The 12,694-nt window shown below is 41.0% G+C and overlaps 2 protein-coding genes across 2 annotated transcripts; both read right to left on the bottom strand.

Annotated features, from left to right (window-relative positions):
• Positions 1 to 310: 310 nt before the first annotated feature.
• Positions 311 to 3,361, bottom strand: ndufa9a (NADH:ubiquinone oxidoreductase subunit A9a). The gene is made up of 11 exons (XM_085914361.1): positions 3,274 to 3,361; positions 2,549 to 2,725; positions 2,283 to 2,380; positions 2,090 to 2,181; positions 1,865 to 2,006; positions 1,631 to 1,733; positions 1,490 to 1,560; positions 1,251 to 1,327; positions 964 to 1,059; positions 652 to 718; positions 311 to 568 (listed from the first exon to the last, which is right to left on the bottom strand). The coding sequence occupies exons 1-11, from the start codon at positions 3,326 to 3,328 to the stop codon at positions 398 to 400; spliced, it is 1,149 nt and encodes a 382-aa protein (XP_085770487.1). The 5' UTR covers positions 3,329 to 3,361; the 3' UTR covers positions 311 to 397.
• A 1,893-nt stretch (positions 3,362 to 5,254) lies between these two features.
• On the bottom strand, positions 5,255 to 12,335 carry dyrk4 (dual-specificity tyrosine-(Y)-phosphorylation regulated kinase 4). The gene is made up of 14 exons (XM_085914770.1): positions 12,315 to 12,335; positions 10,373 to 10,450; positions 9,283 to 9,438; positions 8,924 to 9,074; positions 8,607 to 8,770; positions 8,070 to 8,206; positions 7,860 to 8,000; positions 7,239 to 7,377; positions 6,939 to 7,020; positions 6,546 to 6,718; positions 6,390 to 6,450; positions 6,002 to 6,131; positions 5,733 to 5,914; positions 5,255 to 5,537 (listed from the first exon to the last, which is right to left on the bottom strand). The coding sequence occupies exons 1-14, from the start codon at positions 12,333 to 12,335 to the stop codon at positions 5,296 to 5,298; spliced, it is 1,857 nt and encodes a 618-aa protein (XP_085770896.1). The 3' UTR covers positions 5,255 to 5,295.
• Positions 12,336 to 12,694: the final 359 nt, after the last annotated feature.

The following is a 12,694-nucleotide window of genomic DNA, read 5'->3' as shown; positions in this document are numbered from 1 at the left end:
GTACAAAAAGTTGTAAGTACGTTCAGTCAGAAAAACAGGCGAAAGCACTTGTATTGGTTATCATCCACTTTACCTTTTGTCTGTCAGGTTTATGTTTCTTTTTAGAAATGCATGTAAACACTCAACAGTTTGATCGAGCTTCAACTGAGGAGGTGAGAAGGGATGTTTGTTTGATCAAATTTGAAATGATATGATATCAAAATCACCAAACAGCATCATAACTGTAATGTTTTTGGAACAATGTTTGTGATTTCAGTGCAGCTCTATGGCCAACACTGGACACTATATCTACCAAGAGACAAACATAAAACACTTTTAAGGATACAATTTATTTTTTTATTTACATAAAGAACAGCTAAAGCATTCTGAAGTGACAATAAGCCACGAATTTAGTACTTTAGTAGTTGACGGTCTTTGCTGGCTTGGTTGCATCTAGATCAGCTTCCAGGAAACGGAATCGGCGATGGCGCCGCAGAATCTCAATCGCCCTTTGCTCGACAGTGGAGGGACTGATACCAAGATCCTCTAGACCGGGGAGTCCTGGGTACTTCATGTCAGTTGTGTGAAACTGGGGAAAAATCGTTTTCATCAGGCTAAACTCGGATGAACTGCAGTAAGCTACAACTCTTACTCTGAAGTTTTCTTTCTTACCCTTTCTACTTTATCTGGGGTTGTCCAAGGCTCAAATGGGTTCAATGCAAAGAACTGAGCGGCCAGGCTGAAAAAGACAAACAGAAGCACATGAAGAGATTCATACAGATTTTCAGCTGCCAAATTATTTAGTTGAGGCATGTAGGAAAACATTCAGAAGGGAGTCACTGCTTTAATTATCTTTGTCAATGTGGATACAAACAACTGTGAAATTATGATCCTTTCAAACAAGGAGCAGATCCTCAACTTTGAAGTGTATCTGATGAGGACCAACCACAAATGTCTATGAATGTTAACATGGTAAAAACTTACTGAAAGAGTGGGCGGGGGAGTGGATAGGGTACAAAGGGTCTGTGAGCAACAGCGTAGATGTACTCTACCAGGTCATGGAGCAGGTACCGATTGGGACTGCGAGACAGAAGAGACAAATAAGAATAATAACATTGCAGAGGTTGGTGCACTTGACAAGAGGTGCAATGCTGTCAACTGCCTTTGTATCCAGACTTTGGGATCCAAATTGAATATTATTATCTGTGTGAAGGCCCAAGCCCGAATACTCGAGCCGGCTGTCCTGTGAGTGCAAACATTGGGTCACTTACCCGACTAACGCGTACGTCTTGCCATTGGCCTCTGGGTCTCTGACTGCGCCGATGATGGCCTTTGCCACGTCGACAACCTAACGAAGAGGATGACTTTTTTATTCTATATGTTTGTTGGTTTAGAGACGCCAATACTATTGATGTAAGAACAGGCTCTAGCTCCCATAGCATCCGCTGCTCAGCAACGGAGCAGGTAGATGACGCAATAATGACGGAGGAAAAAAAAAAAGTCAGCTTACGTGAATGGGCTGCTTGACAGTTTTCTTCCCAAGGCTGATGAGCGGAATGGCATTGCCAAACCAACGCATGTCTGCAGGAAAGACATAATTGTCAGCGAAACTTCGATTCGCACGTCACTGTTGATAATCGGTTAGTCTTACTTGCGTAGTAGTTGAAGAACCTGTCTTCCCTCCCAAACATCTCTGAGGGCTTCATGATGATAGCATCAGGAAACTCGTCTCTCACTGCCGTCTCTCCCACAGCCTGGGACACACAATAGAAACAAGGGTTTCATACGAGAGCTACCCACCAGATCCAACCCTCTCAACCAGCCCACTGAGGGCAAGCATAACTACAATGTCACCCGTGCCATTATCTCACAACATGTTTCAAACCTTGTTCCTCAGGTATTTGGACGAGCTGCGGATGTCAGCGTTGAGGTGAGACATGTGGATGAATTTAGTAATGCCAGCCTCTCTGGTTGCCTTGGCGATCTGCTGAGGGATGCTTACAAAGACCTCATCAAATGGGTAGTTCCTTCACAAATAGAGGCAAACACCAAATCAATAAATGCTAGTATTCAATGATATAGTTAGTAATGGTATCAATACAGGTCATACTTTGTTTCCCACTCTTTACCCACAAGATTGATGACAACGTTAGAGTGCTCCAAAGCTCGTTTGATGGAGTCTTTGTTCTTGGCATCCCACTCCTGTAGCAGAATTCCAAATAAAGTCGATGTGAGGTATCTGAGAAATATTCTACCATTCCGGTTGGGTGGAACATTGTTGAACTCCTATGTAACTTACGCACCATAAAAATGATTTGTCCGAGGTCCCCCATAGGCTTGAAATACATGGTGTCATACTGATCACAGCGATGAGGGACTATGATCTGAGAGCCAATCCGACCTGTAAACCAATAACCCAGCAAATCAAATCTGTGAGTAACTGTCATTCAAGTTTTCGTTTTCCCCATTTCAATTTAGTAGAAATAACAAGCAACATTAGGTTTAATATTAGCATTTAATGTTGGTTTTGCATTGAAGGAAGTGAGAGTCTATTTTCTTATCTGCTCACCTAGCCGATTGACCACATATCGCCCCAGGAAGCCGGTAGCGCCGAACACGGTGGCGGCGATGCCACTGGACGACGAGCGGCCTCCCTTGCCTTTGGGGATGACAGCATGGTGCACCTTCCTCTGCTGAACTGGGCCCAAGCCAGAGGCTGACAACACAGCGGGAGGACAGCAACCCTCTAATAGGAAGAAGGTAGATTACTTCATTTGAGATGCCAGCTCATCATCATGATGATGAGTGGTAAACATTTTGCTCGAATATAAATTAAGATGCAAGTAATGCATGGTAAAAATAAACTAAATTGAAACGAATTAAATGACACGTTCGTTTTTAAAGAAATTATAAGCAGTGATTTCATTTATTTTGGGGTATACTGTGTTGGATTTAATGCTACATTTGATTTCAATAATTACAATGGAAAGAGAATAAATAATCGATTGGCATGGGTTTAGGCTAGAAAGCCCAGTAGTACAACAAAGTACTACATTACAGTACACTTAGTGACTTAATGTAAGCCGAGTGGCAGCTACTAAAATATAAACAGCTAACATTAGCACCTTGCTAGCGTTAGCCGGCGGTCCTTAAGGCAAGCAGAATAGCAAGGTCATTCAAAATGCGATCGCGCTTCCAGTGTGTGTCTGTGTGAAGCCATTGTATGAACCATGCATGTCTAAAGTTTACAAAACCACGTAGACGCATGCTAAGGACTATTTTGACGTTACTCACTCGTAATTTTCGGAAGGACACTCGCAGGACGGCCAACCAGCAAAACGGTCGCCATGTTTTCGTCTACGGCATCCGTTGACGACCAAATTAGCACAGCGATTTTGCGAATGTGTCAACAGTGTTAAAGGGACCAACTACAAAACGTTGAAGGGCCAAGAAAGACCGCGTTCACACCGCACTGTATGCACACATACTAATAATGACATTTGCATAGTTATTTGTACGTTTATTTGTATTTTTCCTTCAAAAATAAAAACAAAGTGGTAGAACAATCCTGAAATATAATATGTATTGTTTAAATGCTGCCATCTGCTACAGTTCAAATATTTGGAATCTGTTCAACTAGATACTATTTCCTTAATTCATGTATTTATTTTTGAAAAGCACAGTTTTCAATGCAACTATGTTGACACTTTCTGATCAATGTAATACTATATTCATTGTCTTTGGTGAAAGCGGTCCTTAAACTGCTGACACCCCTTGTATTTCTGCCATATTTATGTTTCTACGAGGGATTTTAGCTTAAATTAAAAAAAATATATATTTCTAGCTGACAAATGTATTTTAGCTGTACTGTATTTGTTTATGAAGTTCCTCCTACTGCCCGATGACGGCTGGGATAGATAGGCTCCAGCACGCCCGAAACCCCCGTGGGGACATAGCGGTACAGAAAATGGATGGATGGATGATATAAATACTTACTTACTTATTCATAATGTACGATTGGTTGATTGGATTGCCCAAACATAATAAGCAGCACATTAAAACTATAAAGTGCAGGGCTGACTTTTTCTTATTCTTTAAATCTCAACTCAAATATTAATATGTTCATTCTCCCGAAAGACAGCTCTGAACATTCTAAACACACTATTAGATTCATAGACACACCCATATTAAATAACATTTTATTTTAGCATGAAGTACATAAATAGGATTCACTTTTCATATATCACCTTCAGTCTCTTTCCTATTAGAGTTTCTGATTGTTGGCCTGATTGTCACTATAGGACTTTACTGCCTGTTTCAACCTGGCGTTGACTCACGACAAAAATAATCAGTAAGACAAATAAGCATTTCTTCACTGTTAGACAACTGTGGGAAGGTTTCGTATTGTACTGCACAATTATAAGAACTTAGGCCAACAGTTTCTAAACGCCAGTAAAGTGCAATATGTCTAATACTGCAAGGCACAAACTAAGATTGTCTTTCAGTTTCTAGTGTAAAAACACAGACATCCAAAGTATTATCATTCAGTAACAAGAAATGGGTATTCTGAACTACACTTATTTTGGACACAAATACATAATGGTTGAGGTGCACATGTTTTGCCAATCATACAAAGATACATTAGCTAAAGCAAATAAATGAAATAATAATTTAAGCAGTATATGTGTTCCAGTTCAAATGTACATGACATTACGTCTCGGCATACAAAAACAGTTTTGGCTCGACCTTATTGCACACACACTTTTGAAGTTTAACATGAGAATGATTGTAAAAGAGGATACATATGGAAAAAAGAATGAATATAAGAATTTCAATGTTCTTGCCGTTTTAAAAATTAGCCTTCTTTTTCCCCCCCTTACAAAATAAACATTTATCACAGATTTCAATACTCAACCAAGACTATGCCATAAGAATAATAATAATATTTATAAAATAATATTTAAACTACATTCTCTGAGCATCACATGTGGTTAACAAACATACAAACATTACGAATAACAAAAGTGCGATTATTTTCATCGATATTTTAATTGTAACCGCTTCTATACATCATCTAAAATCTTGTCGGTCACTTGTATAACAATTGTTCGTCCATTCTCAGAATTGTTTTTTGTCGTGTTCACCCAAAACAACATGGCAGTGTTTCAATAATCTATCACAACCACCCTGCAGGAAAACTTGGCTAATACCGTTTTAGTTTGTATTCCTGACTGATGAATGCAAAATCAGGAGCAGATCTCAGCGGCCACACGACATCCCTGTTTTTCTTGAATGCAGCACAGCTCTCCTCTGCTCTTAGATGATAGGAGGCAAACACTCTTGCCTTTCCGTGCACTCTTCTTCCCGAGTTTTGATGACGATGTGAACAGGCCTCTCTAAACCACCATCCTGAAGCTTGGAATCCTCACTCTCGCATACCTCGTCCTCCGCTGAAGCCCCGATAGGCCGCAGACGCTCACCGGGGGTTGTCTTTGACTCTGAACTGTGTTTCTGCAACTTGCCTTCGTCACAGTTTTCTTCTGAGCTGAACCTCTCTGCTGAACCGCCACAACAAAGAATATTAAATTCCTGCTAAGTGGGGATGCTTTACACATTTGGAAAAAGTGCTTATCATCTTCCTGATACACCTTTTACAGAGAAACCGCTGTAAAAGGTGCATCCTTGTTCAGATTTGGAAATAATAATCAATTCCAGATTCAAACTGTAGCCATCTTTTAGCAATATCTACTCACCAGATTTGCTGTTTTCTTGTTTGCTGTAACTGTAGTCACCATTTTTCTCTACGGCAGTCACACTGTCCGTAGGCTTCTTCCCTGATGGTTTGGTTTTGGGCTTTGCCTTGTTGAAATTCCCCTCCAGGATCCAGCCGTGCTGTAACCCCTCATCTGGTGTCATCCGTTTAGTTGGATCCCAACTGAAAGGCCCAAGGGATGAGAAAAGAGTGTTTTTAGAGCAACGGAATTAAAATGGGGCCTATTTTAAAACTGGAGCAGGAGCCTACGTGAGGCAGCGTGTGATGAAGTCCAAGAATAAAGCATCATTTGTCTTCAAAGTAGTTGACAGATCCTTGGAATTGGGTCTTCGTTTCTTCCCCTTACTATTTGTTGTGTTTCTGGGATTTCCTTTCGAGTCTGAACATCAATACAAGCAGAGCTGTTAATAGAGGTGAATATTACACTCATGAATGAATCCTACTTTTTTGATTTTTTTTTAGTCTTACCCACAAACACATAAAATCATAGCACTTCAACGAGATAATTAGTGGAATAATGGTTTTGTGACCATTATTTTTTTGTTCAGTTCAAAGGTTTTGCTCAAATAAGTTCTAAAAAAAACTTGACAAGCTATTTGTATAATCGTCACAAAAAAGGGTGAGGAAAACCTCTTACCAAAGAACAATCTCCTCCTGGATGCAGACTGAACAAAATCATTTGGTGGCATTCCAAGAAGCTGCAAACAAAAAGGAAATAGAACTCTTGAATCAAACAACCAAAAGAAGCACGAATTTACAGCACATTTGAGCGAATGATTAATCACATGCACACCTCCATGATACATGCTATCTGCTCCACTTCACTCTCCCCAGGGAAGAGCGGGTAGCCAGTGTAGAGCTCAGCCAAGATGCAGCCCAGGCTCCACATGTCGATGGCCATGCTATAGGGGTGACCCAGGATGACCTCTGGGGAGCGGTAGAAGCGGCTCTGGATGTAGGTGTACACTACAAGGTGAGGAGAGCTCACATTTACTTCACCTATACATAGTTTGAATTTGACTGAAGAACCCCTATGTTTTATCTTCTTCAGTTACATTGTTACGGGTCTTCCAACCTATTGATGAAGGTACGAGTTACCCTATGATTTCCATCACTCTTTACTACGACTACTTAATTTACTGCACAAACGCATTTTGTTTACAAGATAAATGTTCACATCCCTTACCTCTTTGTTGCTCGTAACAGCTTGATCCAAAATCAACCACCTTGATGTTCCCTGGTCCTCTCTGAGACAATAGGATATTCTCCTGTTGAAGAAAATCTCTTTAGTTTCTCAGCTGCAGTCTTGTTGTAATATTATACTGCTCCACAAGATGGCACAGATATTCTCGTGCAGGGGTTTTCGACTGGCTTTGTCGAAGGCATCAATAACCGAGGGCTGGGCAGGGCACTTAAAAAGTAGCTCAATTGTGCCTTGAATGTACTTTCACTCCAGTTTTCTGTAACTATCTGCACGAATCAATACCGGTTTGAGGTCGCAGTGGATGATCTTCTCTCTGTGCAGCATCTGCAGGCACCTGAGCAGAGCGTGAGTGAAGCGACGGATGAGAGCCACACTAAAGCCCTGGAAGTTGTTCTTTTTGATGAGCTCGTACAAGTTCACCCTGAAAAGAAGAAGAAGAAGATCAAGGTCAAGATCAAGGTTGCATTTTTGTCACTTTATTAAGGTTTCAAACATTTTTTCACACTTTACAGTTTAGTAGAGTCCCCTACACTTGGGAATAATGCATGATTGTGCCAGCAATGTTCTCCTTCTGTCTGTTGCGATGAGCTGCTTTATGGATGGTGTAATTTGAGCCGTCGCACCATGAAGCACGAAGGGGTAAGAGATAGCGCTCTGATCAAGGCTTTAACTAAAGGATTTGGTGACAGTAACGTAAGACAAGGTGGCAGTCCAAGACGTCCTCTAAAGGACATCCATTTAAAGGGAGACACAAAACTGTGCCTACGGTACACACTAATCACGTTACCCCTAATCCCTTGAAGTCACACACTGACATCAATGTGATAGGCTAAGAGTGATTGGACCAGTTTTGTCTGTGTTTTTGTGGATGCTGAGGAGCAAAAAACAAAAGTATGCACCAACCCGAGTAGCTCAAAAGAGATGCAGAGGTGGTTTCGAAAGTAGAAGTACTCCTTCATGTGGATGACGTTATGAAGATTGTCTTTATCTTTCCTCTTTATCACATCCAGGATCTTCAGCTCAACTAAAGCTTGATGATGAAACCTGGAGAGGAAAGTACCATGTATTTACCATTGGCCACCCAAAAGTTAAAACAAAATTCCCAATATGCACCTCTTCTTGTTGCGTATCATTTTAACAGCCACAAGTTCGTTCGTCTTGTGGTCCAAGCATTTCAGAACCTGCCCAAAGGAGCCTTTGCCAATCACTTCGAGTACTTCAAATCTGTAGGCAATGTGGTCGTGCAGCACCTGTGACGAAAGGATCACATTGACTTGACATTGACATCAGTGAACATCGGATGGCCCTACACAGTCACAGTGGCTTTGGGTCATCAGGCCACTGTTAATGACCCTGGTGAGTCTAATGTAGTACTTTGTAGCCTTGACTCAAATCCCTTTTAACACCTTTGGGATAAACTATGGGGCAGAGATGACCTCTCAGAAGGTGTTCCAAGAAAAGTGGACGCTGTGATAGCATTCTAATTAAATCAACCCCAAAATACAAACAATAGCGCTTTGCCAAATTTGAACATCTGCTCCATCTTCTTCTTTCGGCACACAGCAGATCAACCGTTTCCAACTCATTCTGTCCTTTAAGAAGGGATTTATTAAAGGTCAAAGATGATGTTCGGCGGCGTCATGAATTTACCCTGATGTAGCTCCCATGCTCGTCATCATATCCGCAGTTCTGCGGCGCACTTTGGGAGGCTTCAATCTTTTGAGAGCCAAGCCCGAGGAACCAGATCTCTGAGTAGTCCATGATTTCCTCCTTCTCAAAGTCAGTCAGACGATTTTGGAAAGTGTTGACTGAGTCTGTTAGCAGATTGGAAGAGGAGGAGGTGGAGGAGGACCAGATGAGTCATGTTATCATATTGATCAAAGAGCAGAGGAGGATGCAAACTATGAGTCAAGGAATACGTTTACTTTTGAGTATGTCGTGTTTTTCTATGCTCCACAAAATCATACCTGTGGGAGACATGGGTAGCCTTCGACTCTCGGGTGCTTTTTCTTTGTTCAGTCTATTACTGAAGAGTTTGTTGTTGCGGGATGCTGATATTTTATCCATGGCTGTACCAAATCGCATGGTGAACTGTTGAGTGGGATTTGGCCTCTCAATCTGTTCACGGAGATTCACATTTTAGCTGTGTGTCATTTTACTCATCCACACAAAGCTATTAAAAGAGCTTACAGTTGCACGTCTACAACGTAAGACAACACATTGACCTTCAAGCTGCTCCTCAAAAATCATACACTAAATCAGTCACCTCACTTTTATAATTGTCAACAAAAAGAAAGCTTAAAAGATTCTATAATGATATACTTACTGTGTTTGTTTGGTAGTGGTTCTGGACCCCCTGATTGACAATTTGGGGCAGGATGTGGTCAGACTGCTGTTGGTGCTGGTTCTTGGCATTGCTGACAACCATCTGGACAACTGGAGGCTCGAGCTGAGGCAAAGTTTCTACACCTCCGCCAAACTTCTTTAAGTGAAAAAAAAAAACCTTTTACTACTAACTTTCAGTCAACAAAAAAGGCTGACAATGAATACTATTTACAGTAAATGGATAGAATGTTTTTTTTTTAAAATCTTTTCACTTCTACTGGTTTATAGTTGACATTGATAAAGACAGACACAGTGAGATAAAAAATAAATATCCACAATAATGACGCCCCAATTTACCAAATACAGCACACTTGTAAAGACCAAAGAAGTAGAGTGGGTCAGTGAATGTGACCTATAAATGAATGCTATCATTTTTACACTGTCCTTGCATGCCTGTCATGACCCCATTCATCTGTATGTCTTTGTGTTAGGCTGATCGCTTTTTAGTTGGAGGCTCAGGTGATAAAGAACCCCCTGCAGGGAGCGGCTGAAGTTACAGAGGGTAACGGGGACAAGTTGGGTCGTGGTGCCTTCTCTGGGAGCTTTGTGGGGGAGAAGAGCGGCAACCTGTTTCTCTTTGGCTGCCATCAGGCATACTCTGATAGCCTGATGGGTAAAATTAAACCCCTTTGCAATGCCAAGTCCGCTAGGAAGAATTAGATATCGTAAAGATCCATATCAGTATCATAGGGGGGGATTAGAGAGTGAATTTAGGACGAGCCTTTATTTTGTTGGCTGACATTCCTCAAATACGTTCAGTTAAATCGATTAGAATAACATTCTTCTTAAATATGACAAGAATCAAACACAACACTATCGTTAAGGATTATTGGTTTGAGATGTGTTTTATTCTCACTGAAATTATGTTTGCACATTTGATGTGATGCCTCTGCTCACATGCAATACAGACATACAGGATTAGTTCATTTTGGGGTCCTGTAAATTACAATTATCCAATTATCTAATGAAATCAAATTTATTTAGAAGAATATTCAAGTTTCTGCAGAATCTTGCAGGGGTTAAAATCTGACCTGTAAGCAGGAACGGTTGGTCCCAAGACGACTGCCCTCTGCTTGCTGTCTGTGAGGGAAGGCCTCCGGGCGTGATGTCTGTGGGAGGAATAATAACGTTTAAAATCCACGGCCAGATAGCTTCAGCATATCTACTTCTGTTCATTTGTGGCACAATCGGAATGGAGCAACATTTAGAAAGTCACACACACAATATCAGTTTTAAGAATCCTGCTACACCTCTTCCTGCGGAAATTGCTTTTCATATTCTTTCTCCAGTCACAAACACACACACACAGCAGAGCAGCCGAACAACAGCCATGCTACCAAAAATAATGCGCTGAGATCTAAAAATATACCACTCCAGCAAAAACCCAGCAACAACCAATCTCTCTCATATGCTGCACTTTTCCCTCCTGCTGTGCAGTTTCTGAACATGTGCACATCCACGTGCTTGCCTTTGGATGTGCACGTGTATGCCTGAATGTGTTCAAGAGAAGCAACATTCTATAAAAAGGAACTGGGATATTTGGGATGAAGCGCCTTTGTCACCAATCTGCCCAGCACGTGCCTTTTTAATCAGCGTGTGAGCCTGTGTTGGCTCCATACGGGTGAAATGAAGCTTAACCCAATTTCAAAATACAGCACATGCCCAGAATGGAAGGAATAGGTGGAACTGGAACGACCATGCTCACCAATATACTGCTAAAACACACATTGTAATATAAAACTTGTTCTGTTTTTGTGAGACAAACTTAAAAATAATTTCATTCTGTGCTATGGATGAACGTGTCAAGAATGGATGATCTAAAAGTAAACAAGATAGCTTCAGCCATTCCTTTGGTAGGTGGATAAAACCCATGGCTGGTCTTCACTTGAAGCAGCAGGGCCATGTAGGTCACTCTGACAGGCTGACGTTAAAAAAAAAAAAGAAAACCTGGATGGATGAGCTGACTAAGGTGTGATGAGCTTGTGGAAGCCCTATGAGGTCATGTGACCAGATGCCAACTTGACTGTCAATAAGTTTTAAGAAACAATTTATTCACATAAATGCTTTTCAAACGTCTCATTCTCCACTGGAAACCCAAAACTCACTCAACAGATCCTGGTTCTCGGGGCCTCTTTGTTTTCATGCTTATGTGATAAGACAATCGTTTCCAATCAGTGTGCTGCAAAAAAATTATTTGAATAATATAATCTCAAAATTATTTGACAACAATAATTTCATATATAATGTTAACGTAGCCAGAGGTCTCAAGATGTGAGAGAATCCAATTCATCAACGTTGCCTGGGCAAAAGAATTAGAATGAAGGGTCATCCCATCAGGTGCACGAGGGAAGCTCTTTTTGCCTCAGTGTGAGCCTCTCTGGTTACTTGGTCAGAGGGTCAACACATGCAGCAAAGGCAAAGTCATATTTAATTCAAATCACGACTTGAATTTTGCCATACAAAGTGCCAAACATGAAAAGCAACAATTGGAATAGAATGGGATGTGATTGCGCAGCTAAAATATTTGGTCAGGAGACACATCCACAAATCTATGTGGAATTTGTGGATGAGGAATTGACATTATGCATCAGTGTGCAGCCATAGTATTGACTTTATCATCATAACAAATGCACCGCAGGGCTTTCCCAACATTTGACTAAACTGGGATTTTCTGGGAAACTAAATTCATGGACAGTGAAGCAAATATAGACGATATTGCCACAAAATTACTGTATATGAGCTCAAATGAGTGGCATATAACATGTCGCTTTAGCAAATATCAAATTTAATGTTAAATTGCATACAATACATTCTATATTTTAAGTATTGTCTTGTTAGTCAGTAAAACAAGATTTTCATTTTAATACCACTTTTATCTCAGGACTGACAGCAAACGGCAGCCTAAATAAATGTAAGTGCAATTCGAAAACTATGTACAAATGTTAATAAAAAAAAAAAAACTGGTTTCCTCACCTTATTTATTTCTGGCAACATAACTACAGTGAGAATCTGAAAGTGACTCTGACTCGAGAGACTTGGATCAAATCCAGGCAAAAAGACTCATTGTATCCAACTCATTCAAAATGGCAAAGCCGCACAGTCCGAGTCCTCCAGTGATGATTGCGATGAGTACCTTAGAAACTGGTCGGAACCACGGATTACAAAGAAGACCAAACGAAATGGAACATATCGCATTCCAGGGTTTTTACGCGCAGTGCTGCCGTCACTAAGGTGGAGATTAGTGTGAGAGGCAAGCTGTCGTAGGCTCTGTGCGTCGTGACGCGCCCATGAGCTAAGGAGCCACCTGATCAACTTGGTTTCTGCCGCGGACAGCTGGGGATGTCCCGATATAG

The sequence above is a fragment of the Syngnathus leptorhynchus genome, chromosome 6 (assembly GCF_054491065.1).
Source record: "Syngnathus leptorhynchus isolate UIUO chromosome 6, UIUO_Slep, whole genome shotgun sequence".
NCBI classification, from domain to species: domain Eukaryota; kingdom Metazoa; phylum Chordata; class Actinopteri; order Syngnathiformes; family Syngnathidae; genus Syngnathus; species Syngnathus leptorhynchus.
Note: the sequence above shows the minus strand (reverse complement) of the source record. Positions and strands in the feature narration are given on the sequence as shown.

Coding starts and splice junctions, on each gene's coding strand:
- dyrk4 (XM_085914770.1), bottom strand. CDS start 12,335: ATGTTGCCAGAAATAAATAAG. Junction 7,021..7,238: donor TCCACTGCGACCTCAAACCG/GTATTGATTCGT, acceptor TTTCTTCAACAG/GAGAATATCCTATTGTCTCA. Junction 5,915..6,001: donor TTCATCACACGCTGCCTCAC/GTAGGCTCCTGC, acceptor TGGGCCTTTCAG/TTGGGATCCAACTAAACGGA.
- ndufa9a (XM_085914361.1), bottom strand. CDS start 3,328: ATGGCGACCGTTTTGCTGGTTGGCCGTCCTGCGAGTGTCCTTCCGAAA. Junction 1,328..1,489: donor CTGTCAAGCAGCCCATTCAC/GTAAGCTGACTT, acceptor CCTCTTCGTTAG/GTTGTCGACGTGGCAAAGGC. Junction 569..651: donor CCCCAGATAAAGTAGAAAGG/GTAAGAAAGAAA, acceptor ATTTTTCCCCAG/TTTCACACAACTGACATGAA.